The sequence below is a fragment of the Epinephelus lanceolatus genome, chromosome 10 (genome assembly GCF_041903045.1).
Source record: "Epinephelus lanceolatus isolate andai-2023 chromosome 10, ASM4190304v1, whole genome shotgun sequence".
Lineage (NCBI taxonomy): Eukaryota > Metazoa > Chordata > Actinopteri > Perciformes > Serranidae > Epinephelus > Epinephelus lanceolatus.
In genome coordinates, this window is record NC_135743.1 from 32128951 (window position 1) to 32153976 (window position 25026).

The following is a 25026-nucleotide window of genomic DNA, read 5'->3' on the forward strand; positions in this document are numbered from 1 at the left end:
CAGAAATTAATTGTGTAATCCATTGCGGTTCGCTCTGAAAGTTCACTGTTCATGAAAAAATTAATGCGAGCTAGCGCTTCCTTTATGGGCATAATAAAAATTATACTGTTGTACTTAAATTTTTTAATAAAGTGACTGCGAACATTTAGGGAGACTGGCATATGTTAATAAGACTGAGAGGAGCGGGCTGTCCAAACAGCGCTGGGGAGGAACAATCCTGCTCTAAACCATCCCTGGTCCTCAAAGGTCAACCATATTTTTATAATAGCAGCCCTATGGCCAAATCTAAATCTGTCCTCTGAATATGGTGCACGACCGATGAGGTGTGAGAGATAAAAGTCTAGTACCTGCGTCTTTATAGGTGAGATGGATAGGAAGATGGGACTTGTGATATGCATTGTGTTTTATAGGCTGGCTATAGGTACATTTCTGTCAAGTTATGACATGCGGAGGCAGCAGTATTCGTTAGCCTCAGTCATGGTACATATAAATATAAATATATGTATGTAAGGACTTGACAGATGCATATTTTTAGTAGCCAATGTAGATATGATGCATTAAAACAAGACTACAGAACTTTTGCTGAGCAGCAGCTGCCACACTTACGACTCACTGTTACTACAGCAGAGATTTCATAATTAGCTGTTTTCAAATGTTTCCTAACTCTTTGTGACACAAGAGAACAAAAATATGTACTGAATGACTGAATCACCATGATATTGCACAAACACAATCACTCCCGGGTAGACAACCAGAAACTTTTATGAATTGCATAAAATCGGCAAGCTTGTTTATATCTGTTGTCATTTTTAGCCGTGACTGTAATATTTTACAGGTATGTAGTTAAACACTGTGGTCCGACCTTTCTGACATTTCTGTTGTGCTTATTTTATTTACTTTGATGCTTTGCTATCATCTTTGATAAACCAGATCTACCGGCATGGAAGCTAAGCTATGTAGCCTATGGACGCAAATTTGTGTTTCCTAGGATAGTGAAGGAAGGGCCCGCCTTACTCTTCCTCTGACTGGCTTACCCTGACATTCTTACCCTAACCCTTACCAATCCCACGCCTATTGCCTACACCTAACCAATCCAACCAATGACGGCAACGAGTACTGGCCAATCATAGGACGAGGAGGGCAGGTCTTTCCTTTGCTATCCTAGGATTTGCACATTTGTGCTGTGGATGGGGCCACAGCAGATCAGTAACAGTGTAAGTGTACCTTGTATTTAAATATTTGCTACACTACTTACACACTAACCAATCAAGGCAACAGCGGACCAGCAACTCAGTGTTCTGCTAGGTAAAATGACAGTTTTTGTTTGCAGAGTTTGGTGGCTTTGAGATAATGGCTTCAATTCCTGGTCAGAAAGGGCTGTCTGACGGCAAGGTAAAGCAGTGAAAATATTTTTAATATAGCGTACACTTAAACTGATATTGATTTTTTTTTTGGTGAGTCTTTTTCAAGTGGCCAAAAACTAATGAATGAGGCAACGCTTAATCAGTGCTGTTTGATTTTATAAATGTAACGCAAGGATTTTCCAACCAGAAGTTATTTGAAATAAACATTGCTATTCGTTCTATACATAGTTTCACTAGAATTGCATTGCGAGGCAACAGCTTGGGTCCATTTACTTCCTGTCAGCTGATGTCATTCACATACACTGTAAAATATTCCAACAGAAAATACAGAGGGACCAATTTAAAATGTTGTTAAGACTGAAACGGTCTATGAAAAAAGTGGATGTAGCCTTTGGGTCTGAAAGTGCAGCCAACGCGTGAATGCTTTAAACTTGCATTCTTTTTAATGATGAGCAGGGAGTCAACACAACATGATGTTCATTTTGTTGACAATGGTCCCATTTAGAGTAAAAATGGAAAATAGAGTGAGGTATGCTTTAGGGCATGGTTACCTTGTGACTGACAAGTCGCTACCACTGCAACCTGTAAATCAGGATAAAGGATCAGACCCACCCCTCTATCCAAGTATGGTCAGTTCTGGAGATGGTCAAAATGCTGAACTCAAGCCTTCAAACCAATTGGTGACGTCACAGTGGCTTTGTCCACTTGATAAAATCTATGGTGCTGTGTGATTTCCAGTCATGGAAAATAAAAAAAAAGCCTGCGTGAACAAAAGTAAGAACTTGACCAGAACTAACACGCAGGACAGTATCATTTTTTCCCTTGGTCAGTGTCAAATGGATTGAACAACAATTGTGAAAGCAAATGATGTTCCCTGCAGTACATGGATGAATATTATTACTGTGTGAAGCTTTGACACAGCGGCACATCAGCAATATTGTCTCACCACTTTTTCTCAGCTTCCTTAGAATGGCTTTTTAATCATTTATTAGTCAGTAAATATGAAATCATTCAAACTGCATCACGTACATCACATCAGAGGCAGATGATGGTTGACACCTGAGTTTTAGTACAGGCCCACTTATCTGTAAATTTCCCAGTGTACGTGTGTGACTGCAGGTGTGTGTTTACACTGTATGTGAGAATGTATGTTGGGTGATGCTGTGAGGATCTCTGATGGGTTGTCTGTGCATATGTGTGTGTGTGTGTGTGTGTGTGTGTGTGTGTGTATGTGTGTATGTGTGTTCCCTGGCGGTGATGAGACCCTGTCTCTGACACAATGCTGCTCTGTTAAGGTCAAGCCCTACAGAATGTCAGGGATGATGACACGCACTGAAAGGTTTCATCTAATCCCTCCATTTCCCCTCTTCCCCTCCGTCCCTCCAATCTGTCTCCCCCACCTCCGTCTCCAGCCCGCTCACTCACAAGACAAGACAGACATATACCGGCCTTCACCTAGAGTCTACATCAAGACTCTTTGTGGGTGTGTTTGTCTATTTGTGTGTGTGTGTGTGTGTGTGTGTAAATAGCGTCAAGCCATGCCATCCCACTAGTAAGGCCAATTCAGAAATGCCTGAGGCCACTGTCTCTGTATCTGCATGGTTGGCCTGGTCTTTACAACCCACTGTCAAACATCTTTGCTGCAGTCTACAGTGGCTGCACATTTACTGATACTTAGGTTGCTTTAATATAGTGGAGCTTAAGGGTCCAGTGTGTAGGATTTAGGGGCAGCTATTGGCAGAAATGGCATATAATATCCATAACTATGTTTTAGTTAGTTTATAATCACCTGAAAATAAGAATCGTTGTGTTTGCCTTACCTCAGAATGAGTTGTTGAGCCCACCATGTTGTTTCTACAGTTGCTCAGAATGGACAAACCAAACTGTGTTTTCATGTTACTTCTCCTACGTGCTTGAAAATGTTTCAGTTCTGCAACCTCTCGGCTAAATTCCACTAAACCCTGCACACAGGACCTTTAGTGAATGCAACAGTAGAACACGCAGTATTCATAAAGATTCCCAGCATGCATTTGTTAGCCTATACAATGACTGACAAGAGATCTTTATTTCAGAGATTACAACAGCTTTGAAAACCCCTTTGAAATTAAATCAGAAATATGTTAATGTCCTGATGTCAACTTTTATACTCACATAAGTTGATCATCAATTTATGTCACCATCTGTCCTGTAGTTAAAGCATTTAGCTGACATGTTCATTAAGTGACACCAGCTTTAAGTTCTACGTCACAACTGAATAATGGACTTGAGTGCAGCTCTTGTGCAAAGTGCAGGAATAAGAGCTCTGTGGGAAGGCGCGAGGAATCCTATGTACTTTCAATTATTTCCATTTCTGATCCCTTCAGATCTGTTTGAATTATAACTTTAATTCCTCTTCTTTTCACCTTCCCAAAGAACGCCTCTTGACAGTCTTTGGTTTGCATGTGAAAGCAAATCTAATTCTCTTATTTCTAAATAGCGTCAAATTAATTCAATTAAGCTGCCACGAAAAAGAATGTTATTTACACCTTATGAGATTACCTGGACTTAATTTCCTGGGGTTTTAAATAATTGACAAACAGCATGTGCGTACTTAACTAAGCCTCATATTATGCGCACAGTTGAACATGTCATCAGTTAATCTTAATGCTTTTTACTCCTACATTTTCCCTCATTTTTCCCTCTTTCCCTCGCTCGGCTGCTCCACAGTTAACACTTATTAAATTAGCAGTCATCCAGTGATCAAACAACAACCCTTTTCCATCTAGCCCACTGAATGACGGCAGAGGTCTCCTCAGCATCTGGTGAGATGCCTAGTTTGGTACAGATGAGCACAGAAGCCCTGCTAATTATGATATTACAAATTCCAGTAAACCGTTTTGTGAAAGCACAACAGTTTGGATTTGTTTTGTTGTTTTTTCTCTTAACCCAGGTAAGCAAAGAAACGATGCTGGATTCAAGATGCCTGGCTTCCACTGCACCTTCTCAAATTGTCATTTATCCTCTCACCTCTGTGGATTGGGTCTGAAACAGTAGAGGAATGGCGGAGATGGAGAGAGCAGAGGGAAGGGGGGGAATGAAGGATTATATAAAGAAGAAGCAGCACTTGACGGTAACTGGTTGAGATTAGCGCCTTAGGGGTACAGCAGTGGCTGTGATTTTGATACTGCGCCCCCAGCTAAACGCTGAAGGCCGCCTTGCCTAGAGGAGTCTGCCTTCACCCACAGGCAGTCAAAGATTGTTTTCTTACCAGCATCTCCTCCTCCCCTGCCCCCTCCTTCTCCTCCACCCCACAGACACCTGTCATCTCCAATGTCAAAACTCCACACAGAAAGGAAAAGACAACGCAAAGAATAAACAAAAGAAACATGCTTTTTTTAAAGGCACACTCTGCATACAGATCGGTGAGGGTGAGGCCCAGGCTTCACCTGCAGCAGCCTGAGCCAAACGGATTCAAAGTCATGACAAACGGGGCTCTGCTGGCTATTTAGGGTGAAGTCGAAATGATAAAACAACTGTATTAATCTTGCACAGTTATAAGTAGAGGTTATCAGTTCAGTCAGCCCCCAAAATAACACATTTGTTTTCACATTTTTGAGTCTTGATGCAAAACACTTTTCAGCTGGATTTGATACAAGTTGTGTTTCTGCTGGAACACAGTAATTATTTGCAAGATATACAAGCATAAGTGTCTTAATATTAATAAAAATGGTACAGAAATGTAACAGAATTCTAAACAAAGCTGTCATTTCAAATCTTTCTGAGAAGTTCACCACACTCACAGCACAATACTAAGATGCAAGACTACAATCAGATTAAATATAGAGAAAATAAGGCTTGGGTCCAGTGCATGAATTCACTGAAAAATAATAAAGGATTACGTTTCCTAAACGTGTAGTGACTGAGAGCTTGGCTTTATCATTAAATGCTTGCACCGGACCTAGTAAGTGTGCAAAGCCTTATTCTCTTTCTCAGTATCCCTTCATCAGAAATTATTCCCAATTAAAACTACCAAACCAAAAACAATGGTAGGGTCTCCGTACCAAAATGCTGCTCTTGTTACCAATAAATTTCCTGTTATTGTAGGTGTAGCAGACGGTGTGCGGGAGTTCTTTGTTCTATAATAGCCAGCCAATGGTCTTCTCCTACACACCTGCCGACCATCAGGTGTGCTAAAGTTTTGCTTTTCACAACTTACAAACCAAAACTTCTGCGGCGGAATTGAAGCAATGATCTGTGGCTGACAATAATTATGATTTGGTTTATGTGATAAATTAGGAAATAGTCAGCAGACATCATTAGTTTGGAGAGAACATTGGGAATGCTCCAATTAGCGGGATAATCAGACTGAATTTCCTGTTAACAAAAAAATCTGAGAGGTGATAATGAGTCAGAGGTCTGGAACCAGGCTATTATAAGGACTATTTGTTGGGATTTTCTTTTACTTTTTCCCTCTGTGAAGATGATAAAAACTACAAGATATAATTTGAACTCACGCTGACTTAGAAAGGATTTTTATCAAATTAAATATGAACGACCTTTGCCACTTTGAGAAAAACAAAACCACCTGAGAAGTAAGAAACAGCAAAACGATGCAGGTGTGAAGTGGCCTTTGTCGTCTGCGTAGTTAAGCAGAAGTATGAGATGACGTGACACTGGCAGCCCTGCCAGGCGGTGTTGTTGCAGCCAATGGGGGGCAGAGGACACAACAAAGAGTAATGGCTGCTACATGCAATCAACCTCACAGCGATAAAAACACACCGCCACGTTTCATCTGCTCTGTTTTTCTCTATTTTAATTCCTTCTGTTTGTTTGTTTGTTTGTCGACCTTGCCGTGTCAGCTGACCTTCCTCCATCCAGGACCCTGAAGAGAGGGGAAGGAAAAAAAACACAACAATAAGAAGGACGCTGACATTTCTGCACAGAGAAAGAACAAACAGCACATACAAAACGCCCCCCCCCCCCCCCCCCCCCCCAGACAAATTTACTCAAAAATATGTGTGTGTCTTGAACGTCCGAGGCTGTCCGGCTCCCGGCCACCATTGCCAAGGAAGTGTCATGGTGTCGTGACAACTTCAGCGACTGCGGTGCGATGGGTGACCCTCGGCCGGCGGAGGGGGGGCGCTGAATCCTCCACCCACCCTGGATCCTGACAGATGTCATATACCTCCTCCATGGGCACCTTCTGTTTCCTGTTCACCTTTCTCCATCCTGCAGCGTTAGGGCTCCTGTCTCCACCTCGTCAAAGCACACACACATACACACACACACACACACATGGAGGGAGAGAGACAGACAGAGAAGGAGAGACAGAAAGTTTACCGATATAGGTTTTAAAACGCCAATATTTTGGGATTGACATTGCTGATTTTGAGTCCAAAATAAATGCAAAGACTGAGAATATTTTTGCAATAGAGCATTACACCATCACATCACACTAAAGCCTGCAGTTTTATTAATAAAAGCCCAACACTGGTGTGAAACATCAAATTAATTCTCATCGTCTGTTTGCACTGAGTCTATTTATGCCTTTTGTTTAAATACTGCCTGCTCAACTTAAAAGGCAAACGTGCATCCCGCGCTCGCTGGCATTCATATCGCCTTCTGAGAAGACGTTTCCTGTTATTTACCAAAGGCTTTTCTCTGAGAACAGTTGGTATTTTAGTCTTAGCACACCCCACTCAAAACCTGTTTGCACAGATTTTCCCAATCATCCTTCAGACCATAGTTTGACAGAAACACTTCAACAAAATGAGATTCTGCCTCGTTACATTGTCTCATACTGTTACATCAAAAGTGTCACCAGCCCACTCCATGAATAACAAGTCTAACAAACCAAAAGGCCTTATGATATTAGATTTCCATAAACCTTCTGCTGGCTGCCTCCTCGTAGGGATTGTGTATCATCCACTCAAAATGCTCTTCTAGATGGAAATGCGCGGACTAAATCTGATCATGGCGCTAGATAATGTTCACTTCTCACTCCTGAAACACAGACTTGGGGTAAGGAACGAAGGGGATCCTGTGACTAACCCATCAATCACGCTGACGTTGTGCTCAAGTGATGGATATTCTAATTTCCCTTTTATATACAGGTGCACAGGATGGATGGATGACGATTAATGGACGGGCAAGGCTGTTTCCACAAAACAAAGAAAGACGCAGCATGGCCTGCAGCGTCACTTTGGAGGGCAGGGAGCTACAATTTCCCCGTGTTTTTGATGATGATACCTCACATTTGGGACCTGATTTCCCTGTAAACACATGGAAACAAAGTATACATCCTGAGGTGACAAAGGTGTTGCTAACACAACAATTGTCTTCCCTCTGTGGGGACCTACAACAGGTTCCGCAGTCACTTCTCTGACAGCCCTCGACACCCTCACCTCACCTCATTTTCACACAACCTGTTTCTCGCGTTCTGTCATTGCTATCACCTCCATAATTATTCCTTAACTTTCACCCCACCTCAGACTGCTTAGACCGTAATTTATTTAAAAACATCCCCCTCTTCCTCAGGCCAACTCTTTCGGCACAGTGCGCTTATCTGTCAAACTCTTCAAAGCCAGAGTTGTGCCAAACATCCTTTTGATAGAATCTTTTGACATATTGGCGCTGCAGGCTTGAATCTGTGAAGACATCTCCTCAACAATCTCTTATCCTTTCTTTTCAAGCAGAACTTTCCCTCTATGTTAGGCTGTTAGGCAAACACCTCTTTCATAATGGTCCTTCCATTAAATAGTCTCACCCCACTAACTGGTTGAAGTCATCAGTGACATAGAGGCAAACCAACTAGAGTGTAAGTGTAGATTTTGGGGGAACGCAGGGGACACATCATCCTTAGTATTTAGAACATGGGTTTTTGTCCCCCCAATTAAAACATTAAGGTGACAGAGGACCTTTACTTTGTCAAAAACAAAAACATTTCCACCATAAATTGCTGCATGAAAATGACCAAAATGCAGGATATTAAGGGTTTGACGCTCAAAAATTCCTAGAAGGACCCCAAAACTCCCCACTTCATATGTGTCCACCCCAATGTTGAAATGAAACTCACACCCTTGAACTAGAGGAAGTAGAAAAGGACGTAAAGTAAGATCACTCAATTGAGAATCTTGAACAATCTCTCGTCATGTTTTCAACAAAATGCGTGGTTGAAAGTGATTTATTTTATGCAGCCAAAAGGTTAGAGTCAGTATGTTTTTACTGCAATAACAGCACAAAATGTTTTGTATTTATTTCAGCGTACCTGCTGATTTACTCTAGCTATTTTGCACTGACTACCCTCACTTTTGGTCTCTTAATGGACGTCAGTTGCAAACTATTTCCCCCGTGATTTCCAGTTTTTCCCTTCACAGCTGACATTGAACATGGGCATTCATAAACCATCCGGCGCTCGAGACTTTTCATAAGACTTAACAATCCAGCCTGAGATCTCTCTTCCACCTCTGTCCTTCTCTCTCTTTCTCTATCTCACTTTATCTCTCGCTCTCCATCCCTCCTCCCTGTCCGAAGCTGTCCTCCCAGCCATCTGTCATGTGATGTTTATGGGCCCTTTTGCTTTTGTGTCCTGATGACCACTGTCACAGAGAGCTACCCATTACCGATGCGGCCTGATGAACGATGTTACCCAGACGCATTGCTGACACCCCTGTGTCCTTGGCCGCAGAGACGCTGCCTCGCTAGCCAGCCCGGGCCAGTAAAGAATGAGGACAGGGGAGACCTGGGGGAGCTGGACTGAGGACCTGTCCGTCATCCTGCCGACAGGATGCTCATATTCCCCCACTGTCTTTCCTCTCCTCTTTATCCAGCCAATGGAAATATAGGGCTGGTCAGCATGGCAATGGCGATGATGTTGTCATTAATCCTGAGGTGGTGAATAGCGCCCTTGCCTTTCACCTGAATATATATCTACATCTGAACAGACACAGTGAGGGACCCTCGCTCCCCTCCAGAGGCTACAGAAGGTGCCCTAAAGGGTTAATGTAGGTAGAACGAGATGATGAATGTTGCCAAGTGTGATTTTATCTGTCAAATAGAAATGTTAGTGCTTGTTTTGATCTTTTATTCACTAGGTTTGCAGGTAGTGCAGCGAGCTAAAATAAAGTCACATTAAACTGTGTTGTTAGTGGCAAGTATAAACTGTTCTTAATGCTGAAGCATGATTTCTAAATTACGGGCTTATTTGGGTTGCTGTTGAACTTGGCTACATTTACCTGCAAATTATGATCTGTCAAATATTGTTATTTACAATAGTTTGATCTACATGCCTGGATGTTTTCTACTACAAGACTAATTCTGTGATCTGCAGGTCAAAGGGTGTCTCAGTGTTTCTGTTAAAACCAGGCTGAATTTGGCTGATGAATCAGAGATGTCTAGATTACATCTAAATATTGTTTTAAGCAAGCTTAATGTTTCTTTTATAACATGTTTTCTAGTTTTAATAGACTCAAAAAGATGATGGTGAAACACCTGTAGGATGCAAACAAGATTAGTAGTCCCCAAACCAAATCTCAAGACCCCATTACGGGGTTGCCGGAAAAATCAGAGGCGTCATGAGATTTAAAAAAAAAAAAAGATAGGTAAGAAAAGAAAAGCAATTTGCAAAAAAACAAACAAACAAACAAACAAACAAAAAACAAAAAAACACACACAAAAAAAAAAGAAAAACATGACCAAAAAAAAGAAACACCAAAAAAAAAAAAAAAAAAAGAAAAGTTCACAGTCTTCCTTGGTAAGTGAAAACTCAGAGGGGTCATGAGATACAACCATTAAATAAGTGTTTTTTTTTTTTATCTTTCAATATTTTCTATTTTCAACAATGACAAAATTATACAATACAAAGACCGTTAAGACAAGATGTAATAAAAATGATAAAATAAGAACCAAAAACAAAACAAAACAAAAAACAAACAAAAGATCAGCAATAGCAGTAGCCACAACCAGATATGGTTTGTATAATTATTATTATCATTATTGTTATATTTGTTACCCCAGCACTTATTACTCACCCATTCCTCTTTCAGGTATACTGCTATTAGGGACCAGTATTCTTGACCTTTGAACACATATAATAGTCTCTACAACAGAAAAATGGACCTACTATGCTATATCATCAGGGGGCTCTTCATCTAACATTTTTTGTAATATTTGAGGCATGGAAAACGATTCCAAGAATACACCTGTACCTATGTTCATAGTTGGATTCTAGTGCCAAATTATTTTTCTTTTTTTCTCTTTATTTTTTTACTCTTATCTTTGCCTTTTACTATAAAACACTGGATAATTTAATATCTTCAGGCCTCCAAAGATTATATCAATAAATTCTATAAGGGGGTCACAATAAGATATTCCTTCATGTTGAAGGGCCACATCTCAAAAAGGTTAGGAACCGCTGACCTAAATGTCTAAAAACCTTTTAGTTTTCAACTTTTAACATACATATCTAAACATCTATTGACCTGCAAATCACCAAATCAATGCCTACTGAGTCACCAAATGTGTAGATTTCAGGGGGAACGCGGGGGACACATCCACCTGAGTATTTTGAACATGTGCATTTGTCCCCACCAATAAAAACATGGAAGTAGCAGAGCACTTTTACTTTGATAAAGTTAAAGACATTGGCACCAAATTGATGCACAGACTGGTGTATAAAAGTTCACCAGAATTCAGAAAATCAAGTGTTTGATGCTGAAAATGTTCTGGTAGAAGATCCCCAAATCCTCCATTTCATAAGTGCCACCCCACCCCACCCCACCCCCACTAATGTTTAAACAGAACCTATGACCTTGAGAATCACTACAATGTTTCAAAAAGGTCATCCTTTTTTAAAAAAAATCTGTTGGTTTTGACTCAAGTCTGACGAAAAATATGAAACAACACAGGTGATTCTAACAGAGGAAAACAGCAGAAAAGATAATCCTCTCACAATAGTGTAACATAATGTGAACAATCTGCTGGACAAAATAAAAATCTCATTTAATCAGTGAGGCCTTCTCTCCTCTTGTGTCACCCTCCCTCCTTCCTTCCTCCCTCCCTCCCTCTCCGTCTCTCTATGAACGTCTTTACTGGCCGGTGAAGCCGCTGATGAATTCTTAAGCAGATCACACTGATAATTGTATTTCATAACTGTCAGTTGTGCGAAGGCTGCCAGTGTGCCCAGGAGCTATTTGTGTCTCAGTATGTCCTCCACACACCTTCCTCCCTCTCCCTCCTCCCCCCACTCTGTCCAACCCCCCAATCACCAGGGATGTGCTTACTGTCTCCGGCCTCGAATTACTCAATCAGGAGGACACATTTACGGATGACACCTTTATTACAATTAATCAGGGGAACTTGATTAAGAAAGTTATTCCTCCCCTTCATTGAGACTTACACAAGTGGCTCTGCTGCATATTGTAATTTATGTCCCACTGAGCTCTCACGCCGCTGATAGACAGAAAAGCCGACAGATTGCCAGCCATACTGAGACACATGTGGACGTGTGTGTGAGGGTGGTTTATGTGTGTGTGTCTGCGTGCAACCCCCGCGCACATCGACATATCCAGAAACACATGCACAGACACAAACAAACACATTCCCCAATCATTCTGTCATGCACAACTCAGGTTTCGCAAAGAGTTTAATAAATGACTTTAATTGGCTGTAGAGATGTGCTCGCTAAAGGAGGTTTGAATATTCCATTCCCCTTTCTTCTTGTCTCTTTCTTTCACTCTCCCTCTCTTTAACACACACACACACACACACACACACACACACACTCCTGAATGAAGCCATCTCTTTACCTTTACTCACAGTTCCTGGGTCTGCTGTGGCTAATTAGTCGAGTGGGGTTTTAGGTTTGGTAATTAGGCGGAGGTAGGAGTGACGGGGGCTCAGGGAGTTGAGGGGGTCTGACTGACTTGCACAGAAAGAAACTGGACTGTCTGGATCCTGGCAGCACTAAGCAGCCAGCCAGTGTGTCCCTTAGGCGCCTGGAGGTAGACTACCATCCCACAATATGAGGGTGATGTCTTTGTTACGTGCCACATGTTCCAGCGATGGGAAACTGTGGAAAAAGAGGGTTTAGTGAAAAAAGGAAGAGAGAGAGAGACCTTTGAGAATTTTTGCTACTCTGAATGTCAACGTGCAACAATAAAAACCAGCTCCGTGCTCTGGTCTTGGATTGAAAATTTAAATGGATTAAAAGCTACAAGAAGTTGTTATGTCAAGAAGTTTGATTTCAGCGTAGGGATTTTTTTGTGATTCAACAAAACAGTAATATAATGGTGAAAAATGAAAACCTCTTCTTTTAAAACAAGAGTATGTGACCTTTGCTGAGCAGCGGCCACTGTGGCCACAAGTGACAATTACTACATAATGGTAGATGCTAAAACATAGTGGAAGAGAAGCACAAATACACAAGAGGACAGCAAACTGACTAAGCAATGTCAGTTATACGGAAATACCTGCATAGTTTGCTAACATTAGCTAGCATCAGCCAGTATACAGTAAGCTGAAACAGCAAAACCCCTGAGTGCGCTGGAGTTAACAATGGTGTAATTCCATTTGTACGAGGAGGAATTTTTTATCACTTTTTTTCAAAAGTTGCAGTAGCTGTATGCGACATTCAGAGTATATCCAAACCCCTTTTACACAGGCTGTTCAAGGCGGGAATGTTGTGCCAATATTCCGCCTCAACATTCTACATGGAAGGAATGAGCACAGAGATTTAAAAAGCAGCAAGTGGCGAACTCAGAGAAGAAGATCATCGACCATGATGGCCACAAATGGGTAAACAATGAGGTCCGGGAGCTCCCCAAACCACAAGCAGAGGATGACATAGACTGCCCTCTCATAGAGATGGTAAAAATGATTGTAATTGTTTAGAAAGCGCTGCCAGATGCCTATGTTGTATATCACACTAAAGGCCAATGCTGTTGTGTTACACGTCACACCCGCCATGCCTCTTTTATTTCCCTAACACCAGCATGCTATCTAAAATCATACGTTAGGGCTGCGTTATGCTACTGCTGTTTGGTTTTGTGTAAAAAAGCAACATTATGAGGGTCTTTGTTGCATCCTATAGCGGATTTTCTGTTGAAAAAGGGCTTTAGATTCAGAGTGTAGGGCGGGATAAGGCCCCCAGGAAGTGTGCCGGGGTTTGAAGCCTATTTTCGTAGTGGCCAGATGGTGGAATTACAACTTCTGGGTCCATCAATTGATGTGGGGCCCAAAGACTTATTCCTATTTATTAACATGGTGAAAGAGACATCTGTAAATCAGTGAACATATTTTTTGAGTGTCACAACCTAATCCATTCGGTCCAATAACATTTAGAAAGTCTAGAAGAGTGGTACAGTTGAGTTATTTTATCCCCATTCAAGTTAAACGAAGCACTAAACTGGAAGTTAGCTAGCTCAGCTGGCGAAGATTCGAGTGCACCTGCTCTTAGACTGCACATTGTGGAAGCAGCGCGGATCATTCTGATCTTTCTGTTCTTTATATATAGCAGTTGAACCATTTTGGCTTCATGCACCACTGCGCAACTTTCATAGGAATGAATGGGGCCCTGCCTCCAATGCTGTATCCAGGTCATCTTTATACATCCTGGATATGGTTTTAAACATGGAGATGGCAGAGGTGGCAGCTAGCAGTTAACAGTGCTAACTCAATACACAGCCCTAACAATGGCAACAGTGTTGACAGAAGGTGTGATCAGCTGTAACCACTGTGAAAACAGTGCAGAGCAGCAGGACAAGCTAGCCAGTGGAACAAGTGGGCCGGACTGTCTACCACAACTGCAGACAGAGAAGCTCAGATAAAAACACACACAGAGGGAGAGTGACTTCACTCTCTGCTCGGGACGCCATTACTCCACTATATCTTTACATAGTGAATAATGGTTTACTGCACTGGTAATGCTCTGAATGTCACATACAGAAACTTTAAGTTCACCAACATCAATAAATCTCAGAAATCCATCAGTTAAGTGTCTTTTCTTAAAAACACTGATTCACTGGTTATTATAAAGTTGCATTAACCATAAAATAGCCATTCACAAAACAAAGCATATCTTAATTTACATAGATCACCCTCCATTGCTTCAATGTACATAACAATTTAAATTTAAATGGTGTGTTAATGACCCTTTCTGCAGAGAAGCACCACAGTAACCCTTGACTAAAATGAGAGCGACACTTAGCATAATGCCTCAAATAGAGAAATGTTTCCAAACTTTCACCATCACACAAAACTCTTCTCTAAAAGACCCTTCTCTATCTTTAATGTCTTGTTTACGCTCCGCAGTTCCAGGTTGCTTCAATACGTTGCCAGTTAGCAGCCTCCGACTGCAACACAATCCAATTAAATAAAGAGTGTTGTCTCTCCAGGTTCCTATGTTCTCTAATTGGGGCTGTGACTGCTCACTAATCAGCGGAGGTACAGGTAGGCCCTGGAGGACGCCGAGACGAGGCCTCTCCTGTTAATTGAAGAGATGCTAAACCTGGCCTCCTCCTCGCCGTGCAGCATGGATGCACACAGTGCTCGGGCGTGCTAACTTCATCTAGACATCCATGTGCATCGTCACCTCTCTCACCCCTTATGTGGCTGGCATGTACAAGCTTGCTTTTGCATCATAACGCCTGACCAAACAGTAGCATTACAGAGGTGATTGCAATTATTAAATGATTACTGTTTGTTCTGCTTGTGAGATGAATTCAATGCATTTCACAGCAGTTTCATTTGTTCTTTGAGGGTGATATGAATTTAGATCAAAGCAGGTCACTTTAAGTCTAAAAACCTTCTGCAGGCATAAATTCTAAATCTCATGTGTCAAGCTAAAGGTCATGGGTATGTGCAAAACGTGCAAAACTTCTACCTGAATGAGTCCAAATTTTATGTTGTAGCTTTTAATAAAGACAAAGCCAGCCAAGAAAAGGAACTTAAGAGAAGACGTGACATCTGGGAGAATTCAATACCCAGTGTTGTTTCTTTCTAATGATATATTTTTTTTTAACAAAAACATTATTTTCTTGTTTTTGTGATCAAGTCAAAACTCAAAAATGGTACTTTAATATTTTTATTGTTTGTAATTAATGCCCACCACAATTTGTTCTATTTTGATAACTATCCCCAATCAAAAAAAAAAAAAAAAAAAAAAAAAAAAAAATCTGTACAAGACAGGTATTATATGACATCAAACATCAGTAATCACTGTAACTAAACCTGAAACTGTTAGCTGTCTATGTCTAAGAGTAACAGTGCTGTTCTCACTTCCTCCACTATGGATGTAAAATGGCCTTGGCCTGGTGTGTTTCTGATTTCCTGCACCGTCTGGTGAAGGTAGCAGCTTTGCATGCTGGGGTCACACCTGTAACGTATTTCACACTGGGTTATATTTTGAGTGGCCACCTGGATGAGGAAATAACATGTTCACAGTGCATGAACACTACAGCCCTCCCTGCCAGGTAGGAACAGGTGTTTGTTTTAGACTACATACTGTACATTAATACAACATGGACTGCTTCGACATACGGGAGCTCGTTTCTGCTTCTTGCTTTTTAAGAAATCTTGGAAACTTTTCACCTATTAAGGCTTTTCAAGTCGTGGTAAATACTTATCTTTCAAGTCCTATCTTTTATATGACAATATTAATCTGTATTTCTTTATGTAGAAATTATCTGCCATGTGAGTAAACTTCCCAACCTACGCTGTGCTGTTTCGTTTCTTGTTTCCCGAAACTTAATTAAATACAAAACAAAATGGAAATGAAAAAAAAAATGTCAAAGGGCATTTCACAATACATTCACTATGAGTGTTTTTTTTTTTCACTCGCAGTGTGGAAAAGTAATGGCATTTTCTAGTCCAACTCCTGGTTAGCTGGGCTAATTTTTTTTATTATGTGCAGCTTCGGGGCATGTGAATGAAAAGATTGATTGTGTGAATGCCGTTTCTGTCAGCCACAAACAGGCGGTAAAATACCAAGCACACCTGGAGCAGCACTCACTTTTGACAAGCACATACCAATGTAAGCCCCCATTAGAAAAACAATGAAGTCTATCATAAAACATTTATGGTAGATAAAGTGCCCAAGAGTGCTAAAAGCAAGCACATTATGGCAGCTGGTCTAAATTAATTTTGGAGGTGGACTTGTACCAGAAGGTGGGCACACAAGATTAGGAAAAAATAGTTTCTGGGTGGAAACAGAGTGTACTGTTTCTGAGTTTTAATCAGAATATTTCTCCAATATGATCATCAGTACGTAGTCATTAGTTAATGTTAATATTTATTCATATTAAATCAATAATTACAAATGATGTACAGCCTCACACAAATAATAAAAAATACCTTTGTACTGCATCATTTCCAAAATCATGATAACAGAAAATAAGTGGCTCATTTTGTTTATTTGTAGAAGCAGCGTGTAGACTTAAGAGTGTTGTATAGATCATCTGACAAAAATAAAGAACATAATCTCTATAAAAAATAATTAAAGCTCAGATGTTCAAGTATGATTTTTTTAGTGCATTAACAATCAGTGAAATCACAGCTTACTGTTGCTAACAGGGGGTGGTGCCACTTCCACCACCACCTTGCCCAGGTTTTTGCCAGCATACATGTAGTCCACAGCCCGGAAGATTGACTCCAAGCCTATGAACCTCCCCTCCTGTGCCAAATCCCCCAAATCCACTTCACACACTAGCTTCCCCTTTGCAAACATCTGCATCATGCTACCCAGAGCCTCCCTGTAGTCACTGAGAAAGTGGGGCAGGAAGAAACCTCGCATGCTGGCCGACTTCTGGAGCAGCTTGACCGGAAGTGTTCCCCCTTTGAAGGGTGGGATCCCTGATGCAGTCTGGTACCCTGAGATGAAGCCGATCACTATCAGCCGGCCCTTGTTGGCCAAACAGTTCACTGCCAGTTCTAAGAGGCTGCCTCCAACTGACTCGTACACCACGTCTACGCCTTGTGGGTACTCCTTCCTCAGCGTCTTAGCCAGGTCTTCTTTGGTGTAGTTGATCGGCCGGTCGCAGCCGATGGATTTGAGGAAGCCCGCTTTCTCGTTGGATGAACAGGTTCCGATCACATGGCAACCGGCCTGTTTGGCAAACTGCACGGCAAACTGTCCTGTTCCCCCCGCAGCTGCCGTGACCAGGACTGTCTCACCTTTGGCCAGGTCGCCCAGACGTTTCAAGGCGATGTAGGCCGTGGAGCCACTGACCAGCAGGGTGAGGAACTCTGGCTTCACTGCAGGGACAGGCACACTTTCCTTGGCTGGCACCACTGTGTACTCGGCAAACGCACCACTGCTGAAGTAGGCCACGGTGTCCCCGACGGTGAAACGGGAGCTGGCACTAAGGCCGAGGCCGACAACCTCACCAATACCTTCAAAACCAACATCAAAGGGGGGCTTCACTGAGGGGTCGTAACGGCCTGCTGAGTAATTAATATCAGAAGCGTTGATTCCCACAAAACTGAAACACAACCAGAAAAAAGTGGATTAAAGGTGAGAAAATAAAGCAGTTAGTTGTGAATAAAATGCACATGTATTCACAATCATGTACAAAAGCTTTTATGCGGTCATTAGTGCGAGCGCACATTTACTGAATTCTCTCTGAAGGTCAAAACTTCAACTTCCTTCTCTAGACATGTCTGCACGGGGCACAAACACTCTGGTTTGTTTTGGCAATGATTCCCTTTTCTTTGGAGGAGAACAGTCCTGCGTTGACAGGGAAAGGCTTGTATCACAAAACACATTGCATGATGTCATGATTCATTGTCTTCAGAGACACCCACAACAAACTGCACTTTTAAAATCTTAGATAGTTGCTTCTTGCCTCAACACGAAGACGGCCGTTTTCATCTTACTTTGGTAACATGTTGGGAACAAATATGTGAGAGGGGAATGTATAAATAAATCATTTACTGTCTTTTAGAGCGGCACGCATGCTGTGCCTCATTACTGTGCATGTCACACGTGTACTTTGAGCTTGTAGATAATGCTTCTGTGGCTTAAAGATGGGTCACAGTGATAGAATAAAACACCTTCATTTGACTACTTTACATCTATAGAATCAGTGTCCTCACAGGAAATATGTGAACATCAAAGATACGATTGCAAAAACACTGAGCCATGTGAGTTTAATAATTAAAATGAGCTGATAATTGTAGCAGCAAAGTCTGTTCACATATGCACCTTTGTTTAAATCTAATAACACAGCATTCGCCAATACGATAAAATGACATAGTGCACAGCAAACTGTAAAAACCAACACTACCATCAAATATTAAAACATGATAGGTATTATTGATACACATATGTAACACTTGGAAGAAATACTAAATGAAATTTCACCGTTTCAAGGCCTGTATTATTTATTTCTAGCATAGCTGACAATCAAACGTATACAAATTATTTGTTTTAGGTGCATTCTGATCAAAAATAATTAAAAGAAAATGTGGAATACTGGACTCATGATAATCCAGATCAAAAAGCACTTCATGCAATTTGATACCACCTCTGTCTTTCATGTGTAGGTCACGTATTTGTATAGACTTACTCAAAATGACATGGAGGTGTGGAGGTGCCAAGCACTCTGGAGCACACAGGACTGTATGTTGCAAAGACCAGCATCACTGATATCATCAGTAACATCTACTAATGAAATTGTTTTATTTCTTTCATACAAAGCAGTCCACCTCTTTCACTGCAGTCGTGATCTTTGCAATGATCAGTTTCTCACTCTAAATTCATCATTTCACACTTTCTCACGCCATGTTTCATTAGAATTGCACTGATGCTGTGCAATATGGAATAAGTGGTTCTCAATTTGGACAATACGACAAACAAATATATTTATTTTTCTTTAAGTTAAAACATCTTCACTGATCCCAGGACTGTGACGCATCACTAGTACAGGCAACCTAACAGTCAAAGGTCTTACGCAACCGATCTCTGTCAAGGCAATAAGACACTAATGCACTATGTGTTGCACCCAGTCTGATGAAAAATATATATTTTATTGGCAGTAAATAGCACAGCAAACCCTGAGGTGTATTTGTGTGATGCTAATATAACATTTGAAATCAGATCAGGAACACATACAGTCGGTTATATAGTAGTAAATCAAAATTAGGGTAAGATATTACCTCCGGCTGGAATCAGAAATAGAAACAGAAATGTTCCAAAAGAGCATTAACTTATGCTTTTTTCCACCTTGCGTGTAGTTTATCAGTTTATATAATAATCATGTAGTGAGTGTGATGGTACAGGAGGCATGGAAACTGACTTTAGGTGCCTTTATTCTCCCCTAACTGTGAACACACTCTCTGCTGCTGAGAGAGAATGAGAGAAATGATGCTGCAATTCCCGCGCCATGTAACACTGCATCTCCTTCTCCATCATCTCCATCTCCTGATGCCAGTCTGATCCCCCCCACCCACCCCCCATGACTTTCTGTTTGCAGTTTGGTGACGTAGAGAGACAGGAGGACAGAGAGAGAGAGAGAAAGAGAGAGAGAGAGAGAGAGAGAGAGAGAGAGAGAGGGAGAGGGAGAGAGAGATGCCGAGATGGATTGATAGACAAATGCAGAGAGGGCGGAACTTGGAATTACAGTACAGCGCTTATTCCTCACGTATTTTGCCATCTTGTGATGATGATGATGATGATCGCAGGTGCTGGACATGGGTAAATCGAGGTAAGCGCAGCCCCTTTATACAACTTCTCAACATTACTGTGATAGATCGGCATCAAATAATGCTCCACTGATAGACTCATGACACGCTTTGGGTCACCTATTGCTATTCCGAGCGCGCAGGGAGAGAGCAGCAGCAGCCCGGTGTCTGTTTGTGCCTCACCTTTCAAAAACAACAACTTACCGATTTCTGACGAGCAAGTCCGCGTCTCCGGGTGTCGGAACCGCGACGGTTTGCAGAGAAGCGGCCTCTCTGAAATTAGGACTAAGCTTGTTCACGACCAGCTTTCTCATACTGCTCGGTATGGAGGATCCTTTAAAATCCATGAAGTGCGCTGAGTAGGACATATCTATGATGAAGCGCCGCGCAACCGGATGAACTCCTGAAAGTGCGTCGGTGCCTCTGCGCCCCTTGCCGATTACCGACACCGCTCTTCTTCCGTGTCTCACTAGCAGCAGGCTGGACATGGCTCCGAAATGTGACAAAGTTCACGGACAAACTTGACGTACGTTTTATGGCAGCAATGAGCCCGGCTGCCATTAGCCTGCGCTATAGGCTTATCCCCCCCTCTGCAAAGCGTGCAGGCCGGGCCGGGCAGCGCCGCGCTAAACGCGCCTTGAAACAAAAATAAAAGCCGCGATGCTTTGCAGCACGCCTCTGTTTGTTACGCACAAAAACAACAAGCACTAGAATCGAGTATTTAGGATTAAAACGTTGCACTGGTGCAGCCTTGTAAGTAGCACAGCAGCGCCCCAGACTTGTTGTCGGAGTCCCTCCCCTTCCCGGACACAACACTCACTTCCTAGTAAGGTGAAACAAATCAATCCTCGTCTCCTAACGTATCCTCAACCCGTTTTCCTCCCACGAAAACAAACACCAACCCCGTCGGATCCTTTCAAACATGTACACATATAAATCACACCGCGTGTTGTGCCATTACGATCCAGTTTAATTCGCGTTTTGACTCGGAGGGGGGGCTGCTGCCGAAACATGTTTGTACCCACATGTACACCTGTAACCAAAGCGTGGATCAGCGAAATTTAGGAGTGTGTTGTTTGCATTCCTGTCTGCATGCACGTTTCATTTATGTGTGATCATCTGACTGTCATTTTCTGGCCATTCAAAAATCATGTATCACTATTATCACAACATATTGGACCATTGAACCCTCGTCCCACCCCCTGTGGGAGACCTCTAACTCGTGCTGTGTCAGTTGCCACGCTTTTATGCGCTAAAGATGACATTTAAGTTGTAAGAGGCTCATACTAACACAGTGGGACTTGTTGTGGTTTGCGATGCATGTTTATAAGTTTGCTTTCAGTTGATCTCCCGGTAAGTTCCGAAAGGATCCTTTCCTTTGTCGGAGGTTTGGGATTTTTTAAAGCAAAGGGAGAAGGAGAGAGAGAGAGGGGAAAACAAGACAATTAAAAAGATTGACAGGTAGGCTCCTCTGTCAGGGGTGACGCTTGTGGAGAGGGGAGGAGTAAAAATGTAGCAGGAAAAGCCACTCGATGCGTCTGTCTATCAGTTGAGACTGTCTGAAACAGCTTCTGGATCCACCGCGTTTCCATTTTTTCTTTTTTGGGAGACCTCGGATCAGTCCCTGGAGTTTTTCCCCCCTCTTTTTGCTTTTCTAAGAGACAAATATTTTAGTCCATGTCGATCTGATCTGTTGTTGGCGAAGCTTGGATGCGCCTGCGTCTTGTTTGTTTCCCCTCTCTCTCAAGTGATATCCTCTCCACCGCATCAGCCACCCCTCCAAAAAACCCGACTATGTCCAAGATGCGATGAGATGAGCGGTGGAAATTATTTCCACGACTCTTAAAAACGTAAGTAAGAGAGAAAGCCCCGTTTATTGTGTTTTTTTTTCAATGGGAGAGAAAGAGGGAAGGAGGGGAGGGAGGAAAAAGTCTCCGCCGGACTGGTGAGGCTGGATCCGGGCTGAGGTGGCGTGGTGGTGACGGGACTGACATTAACCCATCTAATGCCTGTCTATCTATTTTCTCCTCTCCCCTTTCTCTCTTTCAGGTCTCTGGCAGAAGAAGAGAAGGAAACACAAGGATACATTACTTATCAGAGCTGTGCGCTGCGCTCACACGGGACTTATTTGTTTTGTTACCGCCAGAGTTTATTTATTTTTTAGTTTTGGTGTGCGTAAAAGGCGCAGCAAAGTATCGTCCCCCTCCAAACAGCACTGGAGATTAGGGAGATTTTTTTTTCCAGGGGGAGTGAACTGAAAACTTGGGTTTCAAGGTGCTTTGTCGCTGCTGCTGCTTCTTTTTTTACCCTGCCATAAAAGACATGAAGGAAGATGATCTTTGATGGACATGAAGGTGTCAGGAGCTGGCCGAATCCCTTCGTAATATTCGTGCTCATTGTCGAAGCCGACCCAGCTATTAAGTCCAAAAAAGAGCAGCCAGTTTGAAAAGAAGACAGCTCCGAGATCAAACCCCCTTCCCCCGAAAAACGGGATGATTTTCCAAAACTGATAGACTTGATTTGTTTGTAATTCCTGCATGAGAAGCACCGTGGAAAGTGACGGTCACTATGCCGAGGAGAAAGCAGCAAGAGCCGCGGCGATCAGCAGGTATAACCCGCCCCTCCATAACGACCATTTCCCATCCCAGTAGCCAACTAGTTTTTATTTACAACTGCAAAAAGAAAATATCGCCTCTCACATCACATTGTTTAGCTGTGCTGCATGCTGAGAATTATTTTACAACTGTTTAAATTTAATTTGTTGTGTTATTAACACAGCGCGCAGCTCAACCCCTGGCCCACACTTGTGTTTTAAATGTGTCTAATTGCGCAAATGACGCACATATCTGCGCAATGCCACTTTGAGATTTTTTTATCCCTCCTTTGCCAGGAAAGTTCTCTTAAGAATGGTGAGATAAACTAAATGGCATGTTATGGGGATAAAAGGGAGCTTTTGAGGTTCAAGAGTGAGTAATGATGAATAATTGACTGGGAAAGAAGGGGGAGAAAACTGGTGAGAGCCGGTTTTTCCCTTTCTTTCAGTTTTATTAGAGGATTGCCATCCTTGATTTGATGCGTGATTGATCGCCTGTCATGTGGCAGTCTTTGATCTATTCATCCCTGATAAACATCAATAAATCCTTCCATGAAGACAGGCATGCCTCTGGTAGCTTTAGCCACTCGAACACACCACCCTCCTGTTGTCTTAACCAGAAACTGAAACGCATAAAAAGTTGTAAAATAGGGTGGAAATTCAACTCGTTTTATTTCCAGGGGAAGGTACTAAAAGCAGATGAAAGCACGGCGTGTGTGTTGGATAGATCACAGGGAAAATCAGCCCAAACACTCCTTTTTTTAATCAGGTGTTTGAATGCTTTTTCTTCAGAGACATACGTTGAGTTTTTTTCACACGTTCCCATCCAAATTCACCCCACATTCACTGTAAGAATCAGTCCAGTAATGAAATCAATATCCACTGCTGGAGGGGAGTATAATGTTTGCAATGTGACCAACTGATAAAACCAGGTCTTGGCAGAGGACCGACAAGGTTGACTTCTAGTGGTTTGGATTTGGACTCCCCCCTTTTTCCTCTCGTCTCCCTGCAGCCTTTAAACAAATGTAAATGAGTGACAGGGGTTTCTACCTCTGTGCTAATGAGGCCGAGCCTTTGAAGTTAGGCATTAACAACTGGAGTGAACAAAAGACAGTTACAGAATTTTAAAGAGATTTTGAAATATGAGGTGCAAAGCGGGTCGAACAGGAGGGCCAGCCGACGAAGACTTTGAACTCAGCAGGTTTTATCATTTTAAGCAGGGAGCTGGTGATGATGGTGGTGGTTGTGGTGGTGATGAGGATGAGGAGGAGGATGAGAAGGAGTGTAGGATGGAGAACATTCAACCGGTGCTTGCTGTCGAATTCTCTCTTTCTTCCTTGCCTTTTCTAGCAAAGCGCTTTTCACGTGGCCTACGCTGCAAAACAGGATTCAGATTTAGATATCGAGCCTCACTTTACTTTCCTCAGTGTGTGTGTGTGTGTGTGTGTGTGTGTGTGTGTGTGTTTTGGTTTATGTTTTGGCGAAATAGCCTACTGGAAAGAGTCGGCCATAGTGGGAGCAGAGTGACTTCTGTTAGGTTTCTGCATGTAGATGGAGGCATGAAAACATGACATCGCTGTGACCCCTCCCTTCCCTCCCCTTCTCCCACCACGCTCACACACTCTTTCTCTCACACACACACACACACACCATTGATCCATTACACTGTCCACTGAGTGCCATGCGCATCATGGGTTGTAATGGTCAATCACAGCTTGGCAGACGGGATGTTTTCCATTCTTCCATGAACATGACAGTCGGTCAGAGATAACGCCCTCCACTCCATGCTCCCAGTAGCAACAAATAACCAACACACACACACACACACACACACACACACACACACACACACACTAGGCTAGCCTGATGCTCCACTGGGAGCTGGTACTGACCTGTGGCTTCCTCTCTGTGCTGCTACTCAGAGAGGAAATTGCTCATGGTGGGACATGGAGCATGGAAATAAGAGCTCAGACAATTAAAACAACAATAGCAGACTTGTCTCGACAGGTTTCTTTTTTTTCTCACCTTGTACCCTTTTTTTGGGAGAATATTATTTGTTATGTAATGTTTATTTTAGTGTTTGAAGGCCACAAATCTGGCACAAAATTTTCCACAACACCAAAGATGGCGAAAGCCATAATTGTGGATGTCTTTGAGTTGAACAATCAGTTGTACAAATTTTATTTTTAGATAATGAGGGCAGGTTCTAATTAAATGTCTGTCATGGTCGTGTAGCAACAACTGAATTTTTGCATTCCTTAAATTTTAAAATTTCTTAAAAATTCTGATTCATTTTAAAACAGATCTTACATATACATAAAGACAATTCTGATTCTGACACAAAATTACATTTAGATTTTCAAAGAGTCATTTTTTAAACACGCTTTTCTCAAGTAATATTTCAAAGTGTGTGTG

At 42.1% G+C, this 25026-nt stretch overlaps 2 protein-coding genes across 3 annotated transcripts in view; one reads left to right on the forward strand and one right to left on the reverse strand.

Annotated features, from left to right (window-relative positions):
* Positions 1-16554: 16554 nt before the first annotated feature.
* LOC117265413 (prostaglandin reductase 3-like) lies at positions 16555-20879 on the reverse strand. Its single transcript, XM_033639889.2, has 2 exons — positions 20223-20879; positions 16555-17818 (listed from the first exon to the last, which is right to left on the reverse strand). The coding sequence occupies exons 1-2, from the start codon at positions 20504-20506 to the stop codon at positions 16888-16890; spliced, it is 1215 nt and encodes a 404-aa protein (XP_033495780.1). The 5' UTR covers positions 20507-20879; the 3' UTR covers positions 16555-16887.
* LOC117265412 (teashirt homolog 1-like) overlaps positions 19888-25026 on the forward strand; it is a 37797-nt gene continuing 32658 nt past the window's right edge. The window contains exons 1-2 of one of the 2 annotated variants that reach the window (XM_033639887.2): positions 19888-20041; positions 22068-22626. In XM_033639887.2, the coding sequence (XP_033495778.1) occupies positions 22587-22626 (40 nt within the window). In that variant the 5' untranslated portion in view covers positions 19888-20041; positions 22068-22586. Of the gene's footprint in view, positions 20042-21027; positions 21869-22067; positions 22627-25026 lie in introns of those variants that run through there. The other variant, XM_033639886.2, reaches the window with a different exon arrangement.

Bases quoted from the DNA above. Each gene is read 5' to 3' on its own strand.
- LOC117265413 (XM_033639889.2), bottom strand. From the start codon at position 20,506: ATGTCCAGCCTGCTGCTAGTGAGACACGGAAGAAGAGCGGTGTCGGTA. The intron at 17,819-20,222 runs GTAAGTTGTTGT...GTTGTGTTTCAG, and splicing joins GACTTGCTCGTCAGAAATCG to TTTTGTGGGAATCAACGCTT.